The sequence below is a fragment of the Polyodon spathula genome, chromosome 13 (assembly GCF_017654505.1).
Source record: "Polyodon spathula isolate WHYD16114869_AA chromosome 13, ASM1765450v1, whole genome shotgun sequence".
NCBI lineage: Eukaryota > Metazoa > Chordata > Actinopteri > Acipenseriformes > Polyodontidae > Polyodon > Polyodon spathula.
In genome coordinates, this window is record NC_054546.1 from 17,126,265 (window position 1) to 17,152,652 (window position 26,388).

At 35.8% G+C, this 26,388-nt stretch overlaps 1 protein-coding gene across 3 annotated transcripts in view; it reads left to right on the forward strand.

Moving 5' to 3' along the window:
* Positions 1-18,846, forward strand: part of ccar1 (cell division cycle and apoptosis regulator 1) — a 33,241-nt gene extending 14,395 nt beyond the window's left edge. For 2 of the 3 annotated variants that reach the window (XM_041268607.1, XM_041268606.1), the window contains exons 11-25: positions 63-288; positions 1,027-1,140; positions 3,179-3,345; positions 3,909-4,119; positions 5,040-5,123; positions 5,610-5,798; positions 6,204-6,395; positions 6,689-6,958; positions 7,795-7,927; positions 8,683-8,768; positions 9,148-9,294; positions 9,955-10,075; positions 11,738-11,923; positions 12,466-12,671; positions 18,249-18,846. In XM_041268607.1, the coding sequence (XP_041124541.1) occupies positions 63-288; positions 1,027-1,140; positions 3,179-3,345; positions 3,909-4,119; positions 5,040-5,123; positions 5,610-5,798; positions 6,204-6,395; positions 6,689-6,958; positions 7,795-7,927; positions 8,683-8,768; positions 9,148-9,294; positions 9,955-10,075; positions 11,738-11,923; positions 12,466-12,671; positions 18,249-18,308 (2,392 nt within the window). In that variant the 3' untranslated portion in view covers positions 18,309-18,846. The remainder of the gene's footprint in view (positions 1-62; positions 289-1,026; positions 1,141-3,178; positions 3,346-3,908; positions 4,120-5,039; positions 5,124-5,609; positions 5,799-6,203; positions 6,396-6,688; positions 6,959-7,794; positions 7,928-8,682; positions 8,769-9,147; positions 9,295-9,954; positions 10,076-11,737; positions 11,924-12,465; positions 12,672-18,248) is intronic. The other variant, XM_041268605.1, reaches the window with a different exon arrangement.
* Positions 18,847-26,388: the final 7,542 nt, after the last annotated feature.

Consider the following 26,388-nt stretch of genomic DNA (forward strand, 5'->3'; position numbering starts at 1 on the left):
CATATATACATACATATGTATGTATAAATTTCAAGGATGTTTCATCTACTTTTATTCTACAGCTTTAATTGTGACATGATGGAGCTAAGAAGGCGTTACCAGAATCTCTACATCCCTAGTGATTTCTTTGACGCTGAGTTCACTTGGGTAGATGCTTTCCCGGCATCTCGACCCTTTCAGTTTGGGAACTATTGCAATTTCCACATAATGCACAGAGAGGTAGATTCGTTGGTGAAGAACACCTCTATTCTGGACCCTCCGGATGCAAACCACTCGTATAGTGCAAAGGTAGGTAATCATGTGACTTGTGTAAATTCAACAAACGTATAGTTGACATCTTGTCCATGTTCTTATTAAATTTAAATTTTAAATGAACTATTTTAAAGATTAAAAGATTATTTCAATCTTTGTTCATATTTCATTGATAAAGTAGTGACTTAGAGGTCTATTCCTCATATCTGGGGTACAGCTCTGTCCCTTTGAGTAACTTCCAATTTAAACATATTAATTTATAAAAATAAACAAAATTCTGACACTGAAAAACTGAAGTGCACTGCGGCAACAAGAAATAGGAAAAACTGATAACTGTATGTTTAAATTTTACTGCAAGTCAGAATATGCGAGTGTTTGTCAGGGGAAGACAATTTCTCTTCTGAGGATCGCAGTGCATCTGGATCATGCAGCAGCACTGTTGCCGGTGGGAACATGATCTGGACATACAGCACTGCAGAGGGTTCTGTAACACTAATTAATCAACAAGCAAATTACTTGGAAGAGTGCTTTTATTGTTTGATACTTTTGAAACATTCACAGGTCCTGATTATCACTAATCTTGGAAGGTTGTACACAATTGGTCCTAGTCGGGGTCTGTGAAACCAGAAGATTAACTGTTTGAGTTTCATTTCTTTAAAACAATATTGCAGCCTGGTGAATCTGGCTCCTTGTGTTTTATGACTTCGGCCTGCCCTGTTGTATGGAGATAGCCTTCTGACTACAGTAGCATCTGTCTCCCATGTTGTCTCCCAGGTGATGCTTCTAGCAAACCCCAGTTTGGAAGAGCTCTGCCACAAGTCGTGTGCTCTTGCTGATGATCCTCAGGAGCTTCGCGAGGCATTCCAGCATCCTGCTAGACTAATCAAGGTACAGTACTTCAGTTATATAATGCTGAGAAACTAGCATTTTAGCTCTCTATGAAATGATCAAGACTTTAACCCTTAGCGGTCCATTTATTCAGCGCTTGTCAGGCGCGTCGGGTCCAATTTATTTTCACACACGCTGTTTATTTTACTTGCGCTGTTTAATTTTTTTTTTTTTTTTTTTTTTTTACAGTAAAACAGGTTTAAAAGGTAATGCGTATCAAAAGGACACTTGGTACTGCATCTCAAGCCAAGCCCCACCCCTTGTTCATTGTATTTTTCATATACCTCTTCATAGTCGTGCATACTGATAAATCTTCTCCTGATCACTCGCTTTATCACCAAACTCCTCAATAATGCGATCCAAATCATTGTTTTATTACTATAACAAAAAGTTCTGCAAATGCGCTTGATATTCTTTGAGCACTGTATGCGGAAGCAGCTATCTTCATTATTTATGTCAGTGTTATCTCTGTGGTGCAGGGGCTATGTGTTAGATCTTCCCCCTTTTTTTTTCCTGCTCCTATCAGTCTCATTCAGCCATTGAAAGGTTTTCTTGGCTTTTTCCTGAGAAAAAATGACTAGAAACATGTGTTTGACGTATTTTTGATGATGTTGGACAAGGTCCGACATCGGCCTGGAAAGGGAAAATTGTAATTGCTGGGACTGCTCTGGGGTGCACCGATAATCTGAAGCCTATCGGCAAGGCACTGATGTAAGGGAAAAAAGCACAATTGACTATCAGTAGTTTTTGTTATTTTAGCCGATAATGTACACCGATATTCATGCTTGAATTTCTTCCAGCACAGAATTTCATGTTTGGTTAGGTGCACTTACTAAAAATGCTGAATTGTATTATTCAGCATTTTGAAGATGGAATTTGTTACTGTGTCATCTTGTTTAGTAACAAATTGAAGTTTGACTGATTTTTGTAACCGGGTTAAAAGCAGTGTATGCTTACAATAAGAATTTAACTAATGTTGTTGTAGTTGACATTGCGTAAGCAAATTTTTTTTTTTTTTTTACTGTACCGTATAGGTCGAAGTTATAATACGCAGTGTTTGACAGCAAGTGGCTATAAAAGTTAATGTCATATTATATTTTTTCTACATTATTTTTTCTGTGTTTTTACTAGTACAAATGCTGTGTTATTTTTGTGGGACATATTGTAAAACAAATGTAGAAATTGCCGAGAAGCACACAATATAATACTACATTACTTTTTGCATTCATTTTCTGAACTAAATGCAACAAGTAAACAATACCTTGTTTTTGTCATAAATACACAAGTAAATGATATGTTCATTTAACAATTATAATTATAAAACAGTTTAAATATGGGCCCTATGTCTTGTTCTAGTAGTTTACCTGCACTGTCAATTTATTGTCGGTATCCTATCAGTATTGGCCGATATGGGTAGATCACCATCGGCTATCAGTACTGGCCAGAAAATCTTTATCGGTGCACCCCTAGTAATGACCACAATCATCCTATGCCTAAGCTTTTTATACTCTAAGAATGTTCACCTACAATCCAGCATTTCTAGACTTTTCTAGAATTAGGTTCTGCATTGTCATATTCAAATTTCAAGCACCTTGTAGACAATACAATCATAGCATCAGAGGGTCTGAATAAAAAGATTGCTGAAATAATTGTAGACATCTGTTTCTTGTAACTTTTTTCCCCTCATCCACAAAAGCAAAACTTTTGCAACAAAAGATTTTTCCTAAAATTCTTTTATTTTAATTTTTTTTTTTTGTATAGTTTCTAGAAAATAAAAATTTCATTTGGTGTATGTAAACTTTTGACTAAAACTGTGTGTATATAAAAATTATTGCTTTTTACACTATGGCATCTATCAAGTACATGAGCTATAATCAGGCATATGGAAGGATAACTGTGGATCTGAATCCTATTTGTTATGGCAAATAAGGACTTATGTTTTCCTGATAAATATTTCTAAATATGTAGTGGTGAAGAATTTCCTTTGTAGAGATATACATAATCTGTAATGCAAAACATTCAAATTTCTTTCCTTTAGTTCTTAGTGGGCATGAAAGGAAAGGATGAGGCCATGGCTATTGGTGGACACTGGTCCCCATCTCTTGATGGAGCCAACCCAGAGAAAGACCCTTCTGTGCTGATCAAGACTGCTATCCGTTCTTGTAAGGCTCTCACAGGCATTGATCTGAGTTTATGCACACAGTGGTAAGTACTTGCCATGAATGGCGTGTAAAATCCACTAGAATAAATGTGAAGTGTTTCATGAAAGATATTGCATGTTTTATATTTGTATTTGTATTTTCTGATTGTGTCTAAAATCTATTTGCTGGATACACTAAGCAGTAAAAAATTTGACTCTAATTTGAATATGGTGAATGCATTGTGTTGCTTGAAGAACTGTGCTGAAGAAGAAATCGTCCATGGCATCATCGTTGTTTCTTTTTATTTTGTTTGTATAACATTCATTTGCTACGTCTTTGATTCACACTGTCCTTTTTGAGAAATTTTTGCTTATGGATCTGTAAATCTTATCTTACTGAAGGGACTTTTAACACAAGGTTTTTGTTGTTAGCTTGGTTGTTTAATGTTGATGGTGAACTTGTTAGTATTTTGGTCTGGAAGCAATTCTTTTGGGATTTTTGTTTTTGGAGAGGTAGAAGTTGTCAAATGTTTAGAAGAAAAGGCTTAGTTATCTGTGAATATGTGGTAGGCTCTGTAAGATGTCTGATAGAATTTTTCTTTCCAATGCGCTTCTTCCCTTGCGACAGGTACCGTTTTGCAGAGATTCGCTATCACCGCCCCGAGGAGACCCACAAGGGGCGTACAGTTCCAGCTCATGTGGAGACAGTGGTTTTATTTCTCCCGGATGTTTGGCATTGTCTTCCTACCCGCTCAGAGTGGGAGGCCCTCTCCCGTGGATACAAGCAGCAGCTGTCCGAGAAGCTCCAGGCTGAACGAAAGGAGGCTGATGGAGAACAGGCACTGAACGCTAATCCCTTTTTCTTATTTCCGCTTCTCACAGGCACAGGAAACACAGGCACAAAAATGCATACCCACTCACTACACAGCAAAACTATATACATTGGGAGGAACACAGTTAACGTACTAAACTACAGCGACTGGTTAAACAGCTTCCAGCCTTCTGGTGCCAAAGCTTTTAATGCTGTTGCGTTTTTTTTTTTTTTCTTCTAAACATAAAAATGGCTTCTATACCTTTTCAGTTTAGGGCATTTAATCAAGGGTGGGGGGGGGATGTTGAATACTTTTAGCTGTTTTAAGAGACAATATGAGCCCAAAACTGCTGAAATCTGGGAACCAGTTGTTGAGTTTAGACAATCCTGTTTAGCCATTTACTATACAAACACCTGCCATCTTCCAGAATTCCTAAATTCTGTCTCTTGTCTGTCACTTTCACCCTAGTTATGGTACTCCTGAATACTGTATAGAACATTTTAAAGGATTTGATTTCCAGGCCAGTTGGTTGAGCGACAGTGTTGTGTTTTATTTATTTTATTTTGCGAATAGAGGCAAATAGCTTTTGGCACAGTGCATCTAGGAAAGGGGGAACACAGTTTTTTGGCTGATGGAGGCCAACAGTGCGTGTACCTGTCGTGCATCTCCTGGCGTTATTATCATTGATCACTCTCTTGTGTTCCACAGATATGACTTTGATTGGCTGATGAGTGGCATTTGATCAGTTTTTTTTTTTTTTTTTTTTTTTTTAAATGGATTAGAATTTCTATTTTACATAGCAGTGGATTGTCCCTAATCAATCTGAGACACAGTTGTGACCTTGCTACTTGCACGGATCCACTTTGTTTCTGATTACATAAATGATCTGACAGTCTGACATCTTTTGGTGTACGACTTAATGATTTTTGTTACTTTCTTTTATTTAGGAGGAGGAAGAAAAAGATGAAGGGGAATCGAAAGAGATCTCCACTCCTACACACTGGTCAAAACTTGATCCGAAGTCCATGAAGGTACATTTTCATCTTTCCTTACACACTGAATTTTGAAATAAACTTTATTTGACAAATGTATTATAAATAATATATTATATATTATATATATATATATATATATATATATATATATATATATATATATATATATATATATATATGTGTGTGTGTGTGTGTGTATATATATATATAAAGAAATTTATTTATACAAGTGTACAAAACAAAGGTTTACAGAATAACTAGGAAATTGAATCCTGTTCTTTTAATGCTGGTGATCAAGTGCATGTTGCCCCAGTTGTGTCTTCTCTATTTTGGCAGACTCTTTGCAAATGTTGTGTCTTTTTCTAGCTTGGGTGTTTTTATTTGCATCTCAAATCACAGTAGTGGCTTGTTGCATGCTTGATTGTATTTAGGAGATGTATACGTCCTTTGAAGATAAAATAAATGATGCAAGTAGGACTGGTAGTACCATCACAAAGATGAAAAATTGTGTCCTTTTATTAGGTAAATGACCTTCGTAAGGAACTGGAAAGTCGTAGCCTTAGTTCCAAGGGTTTGAAGTCACAACTGATAGCCAGGCTGACAAAGCAGCTGAAAGTGGAGGAACAAACGGATGAAATTAAAGAGCCTGAGAAACCAGTGAAGGTGGAGGAGGAAGAAGAGGAGCAGCTGAAGGTCGAAGAAGACAAAGAGGTAGGTTGTGTTCTACTAGAAACACATTGGTCACTGCATGGGCTTGCTAGAATAATACAAGTTTCTTCTTAACCCAGATGTGTTGAATTCTTAGGGATTACGTTGTGTGTTATTAAAAGATAAATTGAGGGTGGGGGGGCTTGGAGTGCATTACAGCAAAAAAAAAAAAAATAACACAATGTTGCACCAATATATGGAAAAAATGTCACAAATTCAAACATGTTTTGCAGGAGATTTATTTTAGCTGAAAAAATATCCTTACTCTTTTTCCAGTTTATTGATTTAATTCACGTAATATACTGAGCCTATGCCTGTGGATTTTTTAAACTAAAAGTTGAGTGCTGACTTTCTTGATTTTGCAGCAGCTTTCAGTTGATGTGTATATCAATATTTTCTCTTTTTCAGGAAGAGGAGAGGAAGCGGCAGGAGGAAGCAGAGCGTCAGCGCCGAGAGAGACGCTATATTCTTCCTGATGAACCCACCATCATCGTACACCCCAACTGGACAGCCAAGAATGGCAAGTTTGACTGTAGCATCATGTCATTAAGCGTCTTGCTGGACTACAGACTCGAAGACAACAAAGAACACTCTTTTGAAGTAAGCTTTAGCCATAACCGTTCATTCTTTTTTTACATGTCTTACCTAATGGTGATGAATCCTAATTACTTCTGTCCCATATTTACATACTACAACAATATTTTAAAGTTGTTGCAGTTAAATTGGTGGCCAATATCAAAGGTTTTCAAAAAGGGGATCAGTGTTGAGGTTACCTGCACTGAGAAGTAGTAAATGTTTTTAATGTTGTATATTGTCACTTGGTGAAACTTGCTTAAGCAGGTGCATTTCAGGTTATATTGGTAGTCTATATAATAATGCATTGTTCTTTGCAGGTCTCCCTGTTTGCAGAGTTGTTCAATGAAATGCTTCAAAGAGACTTTGGCTACAGGATATACAAAGCACTGGCTGCTATTCCTGTGAAGGATGAAAAGAAGGAGAAGAAGGAAAAGGCAAAAAAGGAAGCCGAGAAGAAAGATTGTGATAAGAAGGAAGCTACTAAGAAAGAGGAAGCCATAAAAGAAGGCAAGGAAGAAAAAGAGGAAGACAATGAAGAGCCAGCTGCAAAAAAAATAAAGATCCCCGATGAGAAGGAAGAAAAAAAGGTAGTGTGTGTGTATACAGGGCAATTCTTAGTTCACATAACATCTGTTTTCAATTTTACATTATTGAACAACACTCTGCTGGCCAAAAGGTGCTAAACAGTGTGTTTGTCACATTCCCTTTGCATATCATCCTCCACTACCCTCCAGATTTTTCAATGCTGTGACAATATTTTGCAAATTATGAATCACTCTGTCTTTTATGTATTTGCTAGAATGTGCTAGTGCATAATTTCCCCCCCTTCATTACCTTAGTATTTAGAATTTAAAGTCCTACTTATGATTAATTCAAATTTTAAAAGGGGGGAAGAAACTGATGTAGACTCTGCTGGAACTGTCCAGTACATTGGTTTACTTAATATATGTAACCCTGTTTCTGCCTGCCCAGAATTGGTTTGGTTTATTTACCTTCTCACTTCTGTCATGGTGATCAATTTTTTGTATTTTATTATTGGAATGGGTCAGACTGAACTGCAGGTTACAGTTGCGTTTGTTTTTTTTTTTAATAGAAGTGTATCAACTACATTTTGTGAAATTCTTCCAGAGAACCACCAGAGGGGGGGGGGGGGGGCACATTTTTCTTTAGAACTTATAAATAAATAGATAAATACCCTGAGTTGACACTGTACATTCATGGCAGGTAGTGACAGTTACCGTTTATTTATTTATTTAAAACCCTAATTCTAGTTTTACAGGCGACACAAGGAAGGTTTTGCAAATGGAGAAAACCGTCGCATGTAGAATAGCCTAGCTTGTTTTAAAAATAAAATGCTTTCATTGCCTTTAGGGTTCAGCTTTGACTCTGAGTAACAAGGTCTTTCACCAAATCTTCTTTCCAGGAGAAGGAAAAGGAGGAGAAAAGGGAGGAATCTAAAGAGGATGAGGAAAATGAAGAGGGGAGTAGTAATACTAATCCTGATGAGTATGACCCTATGGAGGCTGAGGAGGCAGAGGACGATGATGATGAAGACGGTATGGCATGTGTGTGAGGTTGTGATGAGTTGCACAGTTGTTTCAATTGAAAAGTTAAATTCTCTCTTTCGTCCGTCGAACTTATGCAAAAAAAGTTGCAAAGCTACATGTACTGGATTCAAGGCCCAGCTGATTGTACTTCCCTAACTAATATCAGCATCTTATTACAAACAGGATTTGGCCCATGCCTCACCCTGAACTGCAGGCGTTGGTTCTTTTAGTAGGTGAGCCACGGAAACCCCTCACTGAGCCAGTTTAGGTAGCCCAAGTATCAGAATATGCAGATATGTCTGGCTGTATGTATGTCACGCTTACAAATTTATTACAATTCAAATTAATTACATGCATTTTAAGGATGGTAGGAAGTGTCACCACAAATATGTTGGAGAATCTGGAATCTGCTTTCCTGTTCATTCTTCATTGACACAACTGTTTTTTTTTTTTTTAATAATTAATAAATGTTTTTGTATTTTTGCATGATTTATTTAAAATGGCTTTATTTAAACTTTTCATATTTAATTTATTTGTGCATGCTTCCATCTCAACCACTGTATGATAAAACTACATTTTTATTCCATGCGCACTGGGGGGGGATACTTTTGCAGGTGCAGGTTTTTCTGTTCCTGTGACAATCAGTCAGTTATTATGTTGGAACATTCAGCAGTAGAAGCCTAGTTGATATGAGTAAACTAAAAAAACATAACAGTTCCTCTTTCTTTTTGGCTTGAATTATTTGTTTACATTTTTGTATTTAGAAAAAGAAGAAGAAATGAGCGACAAGGATAAAAAGGATGAGAAAAAAGAAGAAAGGAAATCCAAAGAAAGGTCTTCGAAAGACAAGGTATGAAGTGTACTTCCATTTTAAAATAATGTAATCACTACATGATATGTGTTAACCAACCATGCTGCATTGTAATCAAACCTGGATTTGTGTAATTTTCAATGTTTGTGTAAAAGAGCATTGTTGTGTGTTGCAAGACATTTTGTTATAATGCTCCTCCCCCTCACTTGTAGTCTGGATCTTTGATACTATATCTTAAGTCAGGTTTTTCTGTTAATTAGGTTGTGCCTGTTTTGAAATTGCTTTTGTATATTTAAATTGTGCAATACCTTGAATTGGTTTCTACAAAGTTGATGTTTCTAATTTCGAATTAAAAATCAGTAAGCTTAATTGCATGTATGAAGTACAAACACATTTTATCTTTCTTTTTTCTATACAGGAGAAAGAAAAGAAGCAGATGACTACTTACAATAAAGAACTTCTGATGGCATTTGTTTATTTTGATCAAAGTCACTGTGGATATCTCCTTGAAAAAGACCTGGAAGAAATAATGTATACTCTTGGGCTGCATCTGTCCCGTGCCCAGGTAGAACATGGATTAGGAATGTGTTATGCATTTATGTCTGCTATACTGTGTTTAAATAAACTTGGTCTGTTTGAATGCTTAGAGATAATAGCAGGTAATTGGATGAGCTACAATAGAGGACACAAATGCAATCTGTTAGTTCAGAGTAGAAGATTGTCAGCAGTTAAATAAGTTAAAGTCCAGGGCTTGTAACCAGAAGGTTACTGGTTCAAATCCCACTGCTGCCACTGACTGACTCACTATGAGACCCTGAGCAAGTCACTTAACCTCCTTGTGCTCCATCCTGCAAATGAGATGTTAAATGTCCTATTGTAAGTGACTTTGCATGTAATGTACAGTTCACAGTCTACCTCTGTAAAGCGCTCTGTAACGGTGGTCCACTATGAAAGGCGCTATATAAAAATAAAGATGTTGTTATTATTATTATTATTATTATTATTATTATTATTATTATTATTATTATTATTATTATAACAATGGGATCAATAAAAAAAAAACAGTATTGTTAAATGTGCTTACAGTACAGCATAAATGTCGAATATAACTCTTGTTTGGTTTACATAATTTTTCAAGATGCTTAACATACAGGTTGGGGTTGCTACGAAGATATTTTGAAGTGCCAAGAGCTGGGATTTAAACCTTTTATTTTCTGTTCATCAGGTTAAGAAATTGCTAAATAAAACAGCTGTGCGGGAATCCTGCTTTTACCGGAAGCTGACTGATCGTGTGAAAGATGAAGCAATCCCAGAAATACCCGAAGCACCACAGGAGTTGCTTCTTGGTAAGTGTTCCTGTAATACGGTTTGATTGATCGAACATGCTGGTACAGACTACTTAAACAATTGTGTGTCAAAGAAAAGTATCTTCTGTATAAGAACCTTACATATTTTTCCTAGGTTGTGTGGCCTTCACCAGTTTTGTTCTTATTTCAATTGTCATCAGAATTATGCTTATTAATATATTCACAACTTTGTTTTAAATGGTTGTGGATTTCCTTATTAATTTTTCCCATGCTTTGAAAAGCCTGGCTTATTAATTGTTTCATTCCTCTTCACTCTCCTTTTTTAGTGCGTTTCAAAACCTTTTTGGGGTAGCTCAACATTTGTGAGGGAAGAGTAAAAAAATAAAAAATGACCTTCTATAAACTGTCACCCTCTGCAGACTGTTCCACACGTTATAATATTGTAGTCCTTTTATTTTAAACTGTATTGGAATACTTCATGTTCTGGTGTGTCTGTATGGATTACAAATATGTATACATTAAAACCCCTAGTTAGGAATATGATGTATCGTTCGTCTATACTATATGTTCCTCCTTCAATGAATAAAAAATAATGTGTGTGTGTCATTAGGCTTCCAAGCCGAAGGCTGGGGAAGTCTGTTGTTGTTATTTTTCCGCCAAAAGTTTGTCGCAGAGTTATGAAAACGCATTCGTAGGTAGATGACTATGGGCAGAGTACCAGACTGGTGGTCCTTTGGTGAAAGGTTGAGAGTTTGGCCACAAATATTGGACAATTTGGAGATCTGACAATGTTAGCAGATAGCGCACAAATGGCCTATAAAAAAAAAAAAAAAACATTGAAACTAAATCAGTTAGACGGTTGGTTTGCCCACAGTGTTGGATTTGCACAAAATATTCATTCGCACCAAAATTGTCACGTTTGCTCATGACAAGGTCCTTTCTAAGTTTTGTTCCCTGTTTTTTCCATTAAACATGGATGCAGCATGCAAAATAACAATTTCACAAGTGCTATATTTACATATATTAAAGTATAAATCCATACTGCAGTACACTAGAGACATGAAACTGGGTACGATAGTAGAGGGTAATGTGAAGTACTGTCACTTTCAAAATGGCGTGGTTTGGTGGCCATATTGTTAGTTGAAAAACTGCTTTTATGACCCATAACGTGCAACACTGTTCTTGTGTGCTCTTCGATGTTGCTACAGTTATGCAGCCCATAATAAAGTAATAAGCACTATGATCGAAAGCAGATTGGTCACATGGTTTGGGGGCCGTATTGGAATTAATGTTTACATTTTAAATCCTAGGGTGTGCCCATAGGGTCATAGTTATAATGGAACAGATATAGGAAGTCATAGGTGCTCTATAAATAATGTCATTACCCATGACCTTTGCTAAGGGTAAAAAATGATCAGCATTTCAATTGGCTACTAACCCACAATTCCAAGGTTTTTACCAAAATTGACAGTCTGCTGTATCTAACACAGATCTGTGCACTTAAACGTCAGCATAAGATTGTGCTTTGTACACGATACAACATAAGTAGCCCATTAATGAATTATAGGCAATGTAGCGAGCTGTATCGGCGATTATTTGTGATGATTGAACCATGTTTTCTTTGGAAGCCTTTATAGTTGCTAGCAACTCTAGTTTTAATTGTGCTGCTGAAATCATGCATTGATCAATAACTCGTTTCAGGAAACCAAGCTCTACTGCCCTGCCGTAATGTAAAACAGGAACAAAATGAGTCGCAAGAAGCAGGCAGTCTCATAGTTTACAATGGTGCTATGGTGGATGTGGGGAGCCTGATTCAGAAACTGGAGAAGAGTGAGAAGGACCGGGAAAGGATTGAGCAGAAGCTTCAATCTCAGGAGGCAAAGATAGGTATGCAAGCAGTAAGCAGCTGAAGCAGTGCATGCCTATTGTAATAAAATGAAACTTGACTGACAAAATAGCAAATAACTTGATTCATAGATGTAGTGACTCTTGTTAGTAGTTTAAATGTTAAGGGAATGGCTAAACAAGTGTAGTGCTCCCCTTTATAACACTGTAGTCTGGAGCTATAGTTAATAGATTGTACTATTTGTGTTCTGCCTTTATAATGAGAATGAAAGTGCCAGTGGAATAGCCTTAATGGGGGAGACAACCATACTGCCTTGCAACTGGTTCTGTGGGTTAAAGGACAGCCTTCTGAAGTGGGAGAGCTGTACTGAAAGTGTGTGTGTGTATATATGTATAAGTGATTTTATATATATATATATATATATATATATATACACTTAATATATAGATATAGATATATATATATATAATATATATATATATATATATATATATATTTTTGTGACACTCCAAAATGTGTGTCACTCCACATGTTTTTATGTTTTTAATTTAATAAATTGGTTAAAAAAAAATTGTTATTGCAGAGGAAGATGCAAATAGCATATTGCAACTGGAGACTGCCAATAAGAGCTTCTCTACAGAGCTTGCAGATGTCAAGAATTGCCTTGGCCAAACAGAAGAAAATTTGAAAGATTCAGAAGAGAAGAGATCCTGTTTTGAAGAGCATCTGCATAAAACTGCCACAAGTTTGAGTATAGTTTTGAATGAACTGCAAAGTGTTTTAAAAAAGGTTAGTAACTTTTGAGTCTCTTATTCAGCAGCACTTTTTTTAACATTATCTAAAGAATCTTTCATAGCTTGACTTTTCATAGATTTTTGTGACTTCGTAGACCTACCCGCAATGTATTAAACTTAGTTTCATCCCTGCTGAGAGAGGTTGTTACGACTGTTCGTTTCAAACTCCTTTCGTATGCAAATGTACACATCTCATTATAATAACGAAGTTTCACACTTACCCTTGATGTATTTTAATCTTTTCCTGATTTATGACTTCGGTTTATGCTTATGCCAGGCGTAGATTCAACTAGCTGTTCATATGTGAAACTTCCTGTTTTCAATACTAGAACCACCGAGATTTCGCACTACATTCAACCGCAAAATGTCTCTCCATTTTAAAACGGATTTGATATAAAAATGAAAAACAAACAAGCGGATACAACTTAACATTTTTATTTGTGAACATCATACATAACATTTTCAGAGCAGAAACACTATTTACATTGAAAATTAAACTTTTTTCTTATTTTTTTTCAAAAAGCACATATACATAAGCATGAAAAACTACTAAAATAAACTTCTGTATAAACAGGTTTAGAAAGCTGTATGCACATATAAAAACATAAATAGTTATAAAAAGTAGCATACAACAAAAATATAACATAACTTATGCATCAAGTATTCTGGCTATATCCTGTTTGTTGAAGAACACAGTACAACCATAAAAAAAATAAAAAAATAAATAAAGCATCTCAAAAAGCTCTGCAGATGTCTGATATTCTTTGAGTTCTGGATGTGGAAGCAGCTACCTCCTTTGTTTATGTCTGCTTGTCTCTGTATGGTGCAGCTACTAGAGCTATTGCTCACATGCCCCAATTTTATTTATTTATTTTTTTTCGGTTTCATTTGGCTCTTATCAGTTTCACTCGGCCATTGAATGGTTTTCTCGTCTTTTTCCGGAGAAAAAAACGACTAGAAACCTGTACTTTACGTCTTTTCAATGATGTCGGACATGGTCCGACATTGGACCGCAAAGGGTTAATGACCAGTGGAGGGACTTGAAACCAAAAGTGTTTTGCAAAATTTGGAAGAGTTGTCCCTAAGGTTCTCACAGCAATACTAACATTTTAGGACCCGCATCCCCTACAGGGTAAAGGGTTGGGCAGAAGTTCGAATAAAACTCGTCACTTACCCCACGACTGGCAACTTGCCAAAAGTGAGTTAGGTGCTCCTGGTATTTTTTTCTTGAAAGCCCTATTCAGCCCTATCTGGTTAAGTTGGTATGGAATGACCCCAAAACCATTTTTTAAATTAATAGTCTGTATTAAATAACAGTGGCAATAAATGCATTTTTTTTGGTTTCTTTTATGTGTGAAGGTGCTGTATTAATGAAGGGAAGCATGGAGACAAATCATTATTGAGTTCTTTAATTAAACACAAACTGAAGTCTTGCATGAGGGCTCAATGAATCCTAGCGCTGGCACTGGCAATTTATTTTGTTAGTTTGCAGTATTTGCTAACACGCAAGTAATATTAATACATAGAGCCCTCCATCTGAAAGAACATGATGTATTCAGGGTTCATACTCTAGTCTGGAAAAAGTATGGGAAAAATGCCAAACTGATTTCCAGGTCTTGAAAATGCTTAAAGTCTATGAAAGTCTTGAGAAAGTCTGGAATTTTACTAGTATCACGGGAGAATGAAAATAATTCTGCAATTTATTTTTTATTATTAATAATAATTGATCTCAAAAGCTGGTCAGCAGCTCTAGCGGCAACACTCTAGGCAATTTACTAGTAGCAACTATATTGCTCACGACCAAATCCTGAGAGGTTTGCCCTGTGTAACACACTGACAACGTCCTGACAACTCAAGCAATCCTGTCCGGTCGGCACACTGGTATATGTCACATGACTGTGTCTGCTTCAGTGAAACGAAGGGTAAAATGGACACTGACAGCCAAAGTATATACATTTATATTGAAGACTGATTTTTCTTTAAACAAAGTTACAGAATGGAATTACAAGCTACTGTACTCTGCTCACCAAGGTTTGCATTTTGTTATCTTGCTGTATAAACGTGACCTGTTAACATCACTTTTTTCATATCTTTAATGTAATTAATAAAGTGGATCTGTAACTTTTTTTTCTATTTTAAGTGTATGGTGCTTGCTTGTAACTTAGTACTGAGTGCAGCAACAGTCTCGGGTCCAAAACGTCAGCCTGGTGTAGATATACTATTTACATTCTTGTGATATTGCCTTCATTATACAATTTAAATACTAATTTAAAAAAAAAAAAAAAAATATCAAACTGCTGCTGATGTTGGTTTGTACAGCTCTATACAACCTGCACGGCAAAGCAACGTTGTGTTTTTTTTTTTTATTTATTTTTTTAATAAGGAACCAAGATTTTAAATAACATTTGCAATTGAAACAAAACTGAAACTTTGCGCTTTGATTTTATTTTATTTTTATTTTTTTATGGTTGTACTGTGTTCTTCAACAAATAGGATATAGCCAAAATACTGGATGCAGCATGCCACAAATAGGTACAACATGGATGTCAAGTCTCAAGGTTTACCAGTGAAACTCAGTTTTTCACAATTTTGAGAGTTCCACGGCTGTGCAATGGATTATCACGTTTGTGCATTAGTTATAGTTTGTGAGGCTGCGAAACCCTTTATGCATGATAAGCGGTAATTCCAATACAACTGTCCAAGCATATTATTTCATTTTGGGGGGGTAGAGGGGTCACCATGAAGACGTGTACATTACCATTCTATATTCCTGTAGCTGCTACGCAAACTCCCCCATTACTCCAAATATAGAATTGCCTTGTCTCAAACTGACGGTTTGTCTGTGCAAGCCTTCTGTGTTTCTGTACACAACACGTCATTACTCAGACAGTCGAAGGAAAGGCTCTCAGACTGACACCGTGTCGTTCACGATCACAAATAAGAGAAATGGACATCAATTAGAATTTAATTATTAAAGTCAAAAAATATAATGTTGTTATGATGCCAGTGGTTATAAAAACAATACAAAGAAAGATGCCATATGGTAAGAAATAACAGAACAATTGGAAATTGATGGTATGCCTATCTCTCTTTATTTCACCTTAATTTTAGTCAAAGTGACGGGAGCGCCACACACTGGTTTCGTATTTCTGTAAAATGACTATTCTTTGCTTTAATAATGTTGACCAATAATAATAATCACATTCACACACTTTGCTAAAATCTGAAAATAAATAAAATATATGAAACGAATTGTCAGTATTTATAAAGAAATATATGTAGGTGTATAATTTTTTAATAATTTACATGTTAAACCAGATCACATTTAAACAGTGTGTGGTGTACCCAGACTATTTGTTTTTTTGTCTTATTTATTTTATTTCATCTCCACAAAAGGAGCAAAAGCAGTCAGTATTTTCTTTTCATGACTTGCTATAGTTGTGGTTTCTTTTTGTTTGTTTTTTTTTTAAATGTACTCGTTCTGTATTAGTGTCGTTTGCTTCGCGCCTGATGGACATAGCCCTTAAGTCTAGGTCAGTGGCATAGCTATGGCGTGCCATTTATGTCAAAACTATCCAGCCGTTAGTTTGTTAATTTGTTTATCAATTTGTTTGTCAGTTAGTGAATTTGTCAATTCATCCATAAATTTGTCAATTCATACAGTAATTCATAAACGTATTTGTTAATTAATCTAATCATTCATTAATTTGTCAATTCATTAATACGAAAGGTTATACGGACCCTCAAATTTCCAATCAACCAGACAAACTTATCAACAGCCAGAGAAATTTCCAACTGTCAATCTCGCACTGTGCCGAAAACACTGCAATCTTTCTAGCCAATGGGAGCACACACTAACATTTTAATCAATGAAAATCCAGCCTCACTTAAAACTGCTTCAGCCAGAAATATTTAGAAGGATGTTTCAAAAGCTACTGTATTTGACAAGATACTCAACTCTGCTGATTTTTCAGTGGAGACTTCCATCTCACTGCGCGCAAAGCGTTTACAGAGAGTTAGGCCAAAAAATTAGCATATAGAGAGTTAGGCAAAATAAAACTATGGAGAGTCAATGCAGTCGTACAAAGTGTTGCTGGTTTTCACCATTTTAAAAAAATGCATAAAACTTGAAGTAGATTTCACATTTGCCCAAGGCCTTTTGAAGAAAACTGCAAATTATGACAATACATAGTTATTATGAAAAATGCTATTTTCTGACCACTGTCCCATTCGTTGGCGTATGCGCAGAAACATCGCTCTAAAGAAGCGTATTGATTAAATCATTTTAACAGTCCGGTAACACCGGCTACTTTAGAAATACATATTACAACATAAAATATTATCAAGACACAGCAATATAGTACAGTAAACAAACTTCCGCATTTTTTATTGAATGTGAAAACCAGCAACATTTCAGACGCCTGCATTGACACTCCAAATCATTTTTTTTGCCTAACTCTATATACCACAATTCTTTGCCGGTCTCTTCATTGAACACCAGAACCCTTCACATAGCCCGCCGCTACAATATATTTTTTGCCAGTAAGCAGAAAATTAAGTGTTGTGCAGTATTGATATCAAAGTGCTTGTATATCAGGTTTTGCATACAACGACGTATTGTATTGCATTTAAGTCTTGCTGTGGTACTGTAACTCTCATACACAGGAATGCATAAAAGCATAAAGTAAATTCAAAAGTAGCACACATTTTTATTTTAATGCTTCGTTGCGTTACATTTATGCCTCGCTATGGTATTGGAATCCTCAAACACAAGAGCAAAGAATAACATTAAAACAAATCTAAAAAGAAGTCTAGCACACATTTTTATTAAGTTCTTGATTCCATTTTGTTCATTGTGTTTCATTTATGCAGTGCTTCATTGCATTATAACAAATTCAATGAGAACAACTGTACTTTCCTTTTGCAATCAGCTTTTAAACATCAGGTGTGAGTGTGACAGACCTGCAGAAATGTACGCGCCCCTCGTTATTTTGTTGAAATACCAAATCGCACAATATGTCACTCAAAACCACTTGACAAGTGTAGGGGGCACAGGCTGAACAGCTGACATTTTGACTTACAATTCACTTTCAACATATCAGAATGTTAAACTAATTTGACTCTTAATAGATGCAACACATTAGTGAAACAATTTAATCTGCTGTTTTTTTCCCCATAATGGAACAGATATCGATACATTGGGTCGTATATACAGGTAAAGATTATTGATGCAGCATTGCTGCCGGGAATGCAGTTAAAGCTCATGTAGTCCATGGCACATCTTCATGTATGCGCATCAAAAGTACGGCAGCAGCCATACATAGGTTATAAAAATGTGCTGGACTATGATATGAATGAGCGGCTACCAGCAGGTCATTTGGCCCACCATGACATTTAATTACTGACCCCTGGGGTAGGACCTTCCTTGCATGAGGGTATGGCATAGGTCATGTTATTGATGAAAGGAACAATCACCCACCAGAGCCAGAACATAGATGGGCTGCATTTTGATTCTACATTTTCTTATGTTAATGTTATTATATAAAATGTGATTTTGGTTTTGTTTTCCCAGGATAACCCTAAACCTGAAGAGCATGACCAGAAATCAAAAGAGAATGGATCTGACGAATGATGTTGCTGCCTTTTCCATTAGAAAGATTGTGCTAGATAATGCTGTAAATAGGAAAACTGAAGATCTGAAAGTGAATCAACATGCCACACTTTTTATTTGTAGTGCTTTCTTTTGCCGCTGTGTACAGTTTTAGACTAGTGTTAACACAGAAAACTGCTTGAAATTCATGCCAATTGAATTGCTAATACCATTTAAGATAATGTTTTCGTTGCAGAAGGTTTTAGGTTCAACTGTAATATTTTAATGTTATTAAAACTCAGAATCTAAGTTTATTGCTGAGATGTAATTCCATAGTTTTGTCTAATTTGAAACCTGTTTAATTAATTTTGTGTGCCAACAGTAATATCACTGAATATCTGAAACTAAATCTCCAGTTTTCACCAAACAATAAAAATCAGTTCAGTGATGGATCTCCTTCAAAACTGTTTCTTTGTGGCAACAAAATTGATTTATTACAATTTCTTGTGTGAAATTGGGAAGGCAAAGTATACACTTACACGTTTGTATTGCATAACCAAATCTGTTTTTAATGTGTTGGTTTCATAGAAAATATAAAATCTGTTTTTAATGAACTGTATAATTCTTTTTTTTTTTTCTTACCTCATTTCATTGAGGTTTTTGAAATTCAGAATTCACATCAAAGTTTTTTATATATATATATATATATATATATATATATATATATATATATATATATATATATATATATATATATATATATATATATATATATATATTATTTAGCTGGGGAGGGGGTTAGTTTAGTAGCTGATTGATCCCAGAACTTTATCTAGTAGTACCCTAATGAACCATTCCATACACTCGCTACTCAGTGTCCTTTTTAGACTTCATTAAAACGTAGTGTCACCTATCCCTTTGTTTTTCTAGGCAGATTAGGTTCAGTTCCCTGACCTCATAGGTCATGCTGGACCTTTCTATCCCTTCAGTCTGATTTTGTGTTTCTTGTACCTCACTGATTATGGACAGACCCTTTATGATACGCCTTTGTATGAAGTTTATTTCAAATGACATTAAGTTGCATCCTCTGCACAATGGATTATGTGTCAGAATCTTGCAGGTATCCTTTATAAACGTTTAGCACTGTTAATTTGCATTTCTCATTCTTTTCCCATGGTTATAATATGCTTGTACTGTGCAGTTTGCCAAGTGCCATACCTATCGGTGCTTTATAATACTTGACTATTCTTTTACCCTGCTTTCACTCTTCTGTATTACACTTTGCTATGGTTTTACAGTGGTAAACTTTTATAAGAGAACCTTAAATACAAGAGGGATTGTTAGGCACTCAGTTGTTTTTACATTGCTTGCCTCAGGCTTCAATTAAGAGTTTGGGAACTCCAGCACTTTAGTAATTCAGCACTTGGATGCCACAAGGTGGCATAAGATGACACCAAATATTAGGCACAGAATCTTACAAAGAATACTTTATCTTGAGCTAGTTTCCCTTTATGTCCAGATAAATATTCATTTTATGTTTCTGTAATTATAAAAAATAGTTAACCTTTCATAATTCACAGTTACAAATTGCGCTTTTTCTCTGTTTAAAAAGCACTGGATTACAGATTCAGAGCCCGTTAGTTTGCCTACAGTTGTGCATTGTTATTGTTCACAAAAAAAATTATTTCTGTTTAAGTTGTGGTATCCTGCAATCATGGTAATTTTATACAAACATTGAATTAATGTGTGTCTTTACTACATTATTCTATAGTTAAGCATGTGCTCTACACTTATACAAGACTGTGCTAACAGTCATTTTTTTAGCGCTCCCAACAATTCAGCATTAGGGAACATGTTTTCTCCCTCCCTGAAACAGGCATGCCGCGAAGTCAAATTGGAACACTAACTACTTGAAGAAGAAATTATATCCTCACATTCATACCAAGTGATCTTAGTATTTTAAGATTAACATGGACATCTGTACACATGATATTATGTACTGAAATTCTTAACCATTGTTTTATAATACTAGAAATGACCACTAAATTTTAAATTGTAAAAAATGTTCCATGATGTTTTACTGTGTTTGAAGTGAACCATACACAATGCTGCAGTCAAGCTACCAAATCAATTTTATAGTGAATGTAATTGAACTTGTTTTAAATGTATGTTGATGCATACCTCAATTCAAAGGCAAAGTTGATGTTTTATGTCTGTTACCCAGCTGTCTTTAATTATGGTTACTTGTAGGGTAGTGACTGCTGTTTGGTCTGTTCAGCTTTGCTGTGTCAGATTTGCAGCTGCCCACATTAGAACTATTTTGCCCAATGGTAAACAAACAAACAACAAAATGTATTCCAGACTGTATGAATGATTGTACCAGTATCTGCCTGCAGAGTTGGTTCATAATACCATACTATACCATATAAAAAAAAAAAAAAAAAAAAATCCTGCGATTCAAGCAAACAACTCATCACAGCAAATAACCTGGCTTTGTAAGGTTGACAAAACTAAGAAACTATGTAAAACAGGTGAACATTTAAGCGGATTCCTTTAGTGTAATGATATCTGTTTCATCTCTTTCAGTAATAATTGGTGTCATTGACACCAGGTCACCATGGGGACCACAGTCTCAGTCCCTTTTAATTATCCCTTTATGTAAATTATCTCGATTAGGACCAAATCTATTTAAATACATTTTTACTCGGTTGATGGCCTTAAAAGAGTCAAGTGCTTGTCCAGTTGACTTGATGGCTTATGTCTCTGCATTCGTGAGAATTCCATAGTTGAGGGGCCTTGACAGGAAGCCCAACTCTTCCTTACTTATGCTTTACCTGCACAGATGCTGCACTCAGTTGCTGTTTTAATTTTTGAAAGGCCTTAGTTTTTTTTTTGGCTTCCCTTAAAGTTCAAAAACAAGACAACAGGATTTCTGGTTGTGACGTTTTAATGGCTCTAGCTACACAAATACTGCAGGATGGGTGCTGATCATTGTATTCTTCACAGGGAATGGCTTTGGGTCATTCTGCATTCTGCCCGTAAAACACAGCAAACTTGGGTTCTCTCAGAAGCTACACATGCTTTGACCGGGTCAGTACTTGGATAAGCCTTTTGCACGTGGTGTGTTGTAAGTGGTGCTTGCAGCTCAGCAGAGAGACACATCCCAATGCCCATTAACTCGACCAATGCCACGAGCACGAAGTTAGGAGGTGCCTGTGTTTGAATGTTTAATCAAGGTCCCATCCACCTCATCAATATTACAAGTATACCAGGGCAGACTTTCAAATGTCCTGGATTTCCAGATCATATGAACACAAGACAATTTATGAACAAGAGTAGGCCATTCAGCATATCAGTGCTTGTCTGGTTCCCAGTAGCTGATTAAGACACAACTTGACAAAGTTCTGAGATCAAAGGATCTATGTGATTCTGCCTCAACACTACGACTAGGTAGCCCATTCTATACCCTCACCACTCTATGTGAAGGTGTCTCCTTCCTTCTGCCCTGTCTATCCAATTAATTTCCTACTGTCCTCTGGTAACGGTTTCTGTACTGCACTTAAAAGTATTGGTTATTTTTTTAAAGACTTCAGTCATGTCCCCCACTAATTCTTCTTTGTTCCAGGCTAAATAAATTCAGTTATCCCAGCTTAATATGCTCTCCTAGCTAAATTCAAATAAGCCACTTTCTTCCCCTACTCCCCTGTAAATGACATGTTGCATCTCAGTGGATCTAGACCTTGAAATAATAACTGAATTGTGATCCAGAGATTTAGCAAAACTAATATGCAGTATACCCACAAATTACAACCTACTTTACCTGTACAGGTTTCAATATTATATATATATATATATATATATATATATATATATATATAGTACTGTGCAGAATGTTTTAGGCAGGTGTGAAAAAATGCTCTAAAGTAAGAATGCTTTCAAAAATAGACATGTTAATAGTTTATATTTATCAATTAACAAAATGCAAAGTGAGTGAACAGAAAAAAAATCTACATCAAATCCATATTTGGTGTGACCACCCTTTGCCTTCAAAACAGCATCAATTCTTCTAGGTACACTTGCACAAAGTCAGGGATTTTGTAGGCATATAGTCAGGTGTATGATTAAACAATTATACCAAACAGGTGCTAATGATCATCAATTCAATATGTAGGTCGAAACACAATCATTAACTGAAACAGAAACAGCTGTGTAGGAGGAATAAAACTGGGTGAGGAACAGCCAAACTCAGCTAACAAGGTGAGGTTGCTGAAGACAGTTTACTGTCAAAAGGCAGGCAGAAATTTCAAGGCAGACAGAGGTTTCCAGATGTGCTGTCCAAGCTTTTTTGAAGAAGCACGAAGAAATGGGCAACGTTGAGGACTGTAAACGCAGTGGTCGGCCAAGGAAACTTACTGCAGCAGATGAAAAACACATCATGCTTACTTCCCTTCGCAATCTGAAGATGTCCAGCAATGCCATCAGCTCAGAATTGGCAGAAAACAGTGGGACCCTGGTACACCCATCTACTGTCCGGAGAAGTCTGGTCAGAAGTGATCTTCATGGAGGAATGCCATACCTCCGACATGGAAACAAGTCCAAGTGACTCAACTATGCACGAAAACACAGGAACTGGGGTGCAGAAAAATGGCAGCAGGTGCTTTGGACTAATGAGTGTCTGCAGGCAACAATGAAGCATGGTGGAGGTTCCTTGCAAATTTGGGGCTGCATTTCTGCAAATGGAGTTGGGGATTTGGTCAGAATTAACGGTCTCCTCAATGCTGAGAAGTACAGGCAGACATTTATCCATCATGCAATACCATCAGGGAGGCATCTGATTCGCCCCAAATTTATTCTGCAGCATCACTTTGCATTTTGTTAATTGATAAATATAAACTATTAACATGTCTATTTTTGAAAGCATTCTTACTTTACAGCATTTTTTACACCTGCCTAAAACTTCTGCACAATATATATATACTATATATATATATATATATATATATATATATAGTGAAAGATTTCACTTGTCGAAAGGTTTGTTTGCCCCTTGGATGCAGACCCAGACACAAGACTGAGGCGTTTTAAAGCACTATCGTGCATTTAATTAATTACAGAAATAAAAGCCAATCCAAAACAAAACAAAGCAAAACCCTAACTCCCACCTGGAGTTATCTAAACCTTTAAAAAAAAAACTAAACTATAAAACCTGGCAGCTAAGCCATTTAACGGTTGCAAAACATACAGTTTTTTTATAAATATAGACAAAGGTTGAAACCCTACCCTTTTTTTTTTTTTTTCCTAACCCACACGTTTCTTCTCCGTGACAGCCTCTCTCACACAGACTAGAGACTGTCCAAACCAAACAGTTCTGCCCTGTTATATACCTGCCTGCAAATTACAGGCAGGTGACACAAATTAAATCATAAAACAATTAAACAGGTCATCAAATTAAATAAACTTATTACACTTGTGCCTGTGCGAGCTCAGCCACACCCACACACATTTATCTGGGACAGAAATTAACTCTATCCCTCCCAGCTACCAACACATTTATCTGCCACTATATATATATATATATATATATATATATATATATATAGATAGATAGATAGATAGATAGATAGATAGATAGATAGATAGATAGATATTATTACTTTTCACTAGTTTGTTTAATAGTTATGGATAATTGTTTAATTGGTTTAGCAGATTGTCATCAACTAGTTACTTGGAACTGGCTGTCTAACTTTTTTATATGTTGTTACCACCTAATAACTTAGATCAGATTAAGAAAATGCCTGCATCGATCAAAGAAAAAAAAACGAGGAGCAGAGGAAGTATTCAGAGCTGCAAATACTCAACCAGCCGGCTCACTTATTATGGGAAAAGCAAAACAGTGACACAACGAAAACAAGCTCTGCAGGTAAACCTGATTCCCTCGTGAAACAGAAGGCCTTTGTTCCCCCTTTCAAGAAACTGGAGCAGAAAATGTAGTTTGAGTAATGTTAGCTATTCCCAGGACCATTAACCCAATTGATTGCAGATAATGAAGTGGCTATTGAGGGGAGTTGGGTTGCATTTCATATAATATACAGATAGAGTGACATTCACTTTCTTACTACCGGCAATGCTGTAGAGATCATCATTGTGTTTTTCTACTTTACAAATATTGTCTGGTGACTTAAATCAGTATGTATGTGGCTACAGGTAATGAAGTAACTTTTTCCCTTGTTTTCCATCTGTTTCATTTTATATCTTGAGACAGAACACAGACGACAGTCTTCAGGACTGTTAACGACCAACAGCCATCTAAACCTTTTAAATCATGTTTTTCTGCATTTATAGGGAAAGGATGGAAAATGTGTCCCCTGAAATAAGGTGCACCATTCTAGCTGTGTAGTCATTTTCTAAATCACTGAACTATATAACAGTGCTTCATCTTTATATTCTATTAATCAAAAAAACATGATATACTGAAAACTGTGAATTACTGAAATGAATTAGCCCTTACAAAATATATGATGCAAGCAGACACTGCTCTCGCATTTGTTTCCTATGTCACCCAGATGTTTTGTTATATAACTCAGTAAAGGAAAAGATGAGTAATTACTGTCACCTGCTCTAAAACCACGGCTTACTATTGAACCACTTAACTCATTAACTGTATATTAATCATTTTTTTACCAAGCTTTTCTATAGTTACCTGTATATCACCCTGCCTCCAGTAGGTTTTGACCATGTGTGATTACACTTTACTACCTTTTACCCCAGAATAAAGCTGGAAACCTTTATAAGCCCATGTCGGTATAATCAATTACCTGCCGCAGGTGTATCTGTATGACAAAGACCCTATTTAGAAAAGGAGATCTCTTTTGTCCTTTCGTTTACATTTTCGTTTTGCTCCCCTGACTGACAAACAGTTTCCAGGAGGAAAGAACTATATTGGAAAGCCAGCAGTGGCATAATGCAATCAACGGTCAACCAGGAATAAAAAACTGAACATGAATACAGCTTTAATACAGAAATAATACAAGTGCAAAATATACCATGAGGATATCATTAAAACCACAGATTACCATGAAATTAGCAGACTAACAGTAACACAATAGGCCTGGAAGAAATACAAGCACAATAGTTACTGATCTGGAAGCCTGGGACTCATACAGTACCATGTTACTAGAGGACCATGTTACTAAACTAGATTCTAAGTTTTTAGTTTCTAATTATTATTTTTTTAATTGCTAGGAAAAATCCAGTGATCATGTGTTTGTAAATATTTCAGTACGAATACACAGTAGGATCTCTCTCTTTGTAATTTTGTACAGTACAGCTATGTTATGTTAACATATTAAATTATATACCACTTTGTAGTTTTCCATATACAAAAAACTGACACAAATTGAAAAATGAAACATTTCGAAATCTTAAATACTGTACTATTATTATTGTTTATGGTAGATTTTTGCGATATGATTTTGTAGTTTATTACATGATGTTAAATTAAAGGTCTAAATTATGTTAATTAGTTTGGTTTTATTTTACATTATGTATCAATCCTAAACTTCTAGGTAATAAAAAAAAAAAAACTTTGGGCTACATATATACATATATATACACACACACACACTTAACACAAAATAATTCCATAAAGCTTTCCCAGTTTATGTAAAAGAAAATTCCCAGTTTGCTTGCCTTGCCTTACAGGAAGTCTGTAATTGCTGTATGTCCTGGGTCATTTCACCTCAGTAGTGGCTTCTGGATCAATGCATGTTACTGGCTAGGAGCATGTCAGTCAATATAGGAAATAAATGGGTTGTTGACAGGAAAGAGCCAGGAACAATTTCATCCTCCAGGTGAAATAACCCACGAAGTGTAAGACAGTTGGAATGGTTTTGAAACAGAGATTTCTTTAAGCTAGTATATTTACCAGATTTCCTGTTTTAAAATCAAAACACGTTTGATAAAATATGTTTCTTTCAAAACTGCACATTGAAACCTACATAGTAAATGGATGTTCTTGGTGGAGAAAATGTGTGTAATTGTTTTTTTGTTTTTTTTAGCTACAGCCTCTTTAAAGTGAATTGCATACATGGAGTAGACTGTTTACTCCTAGTATAATGTTCAG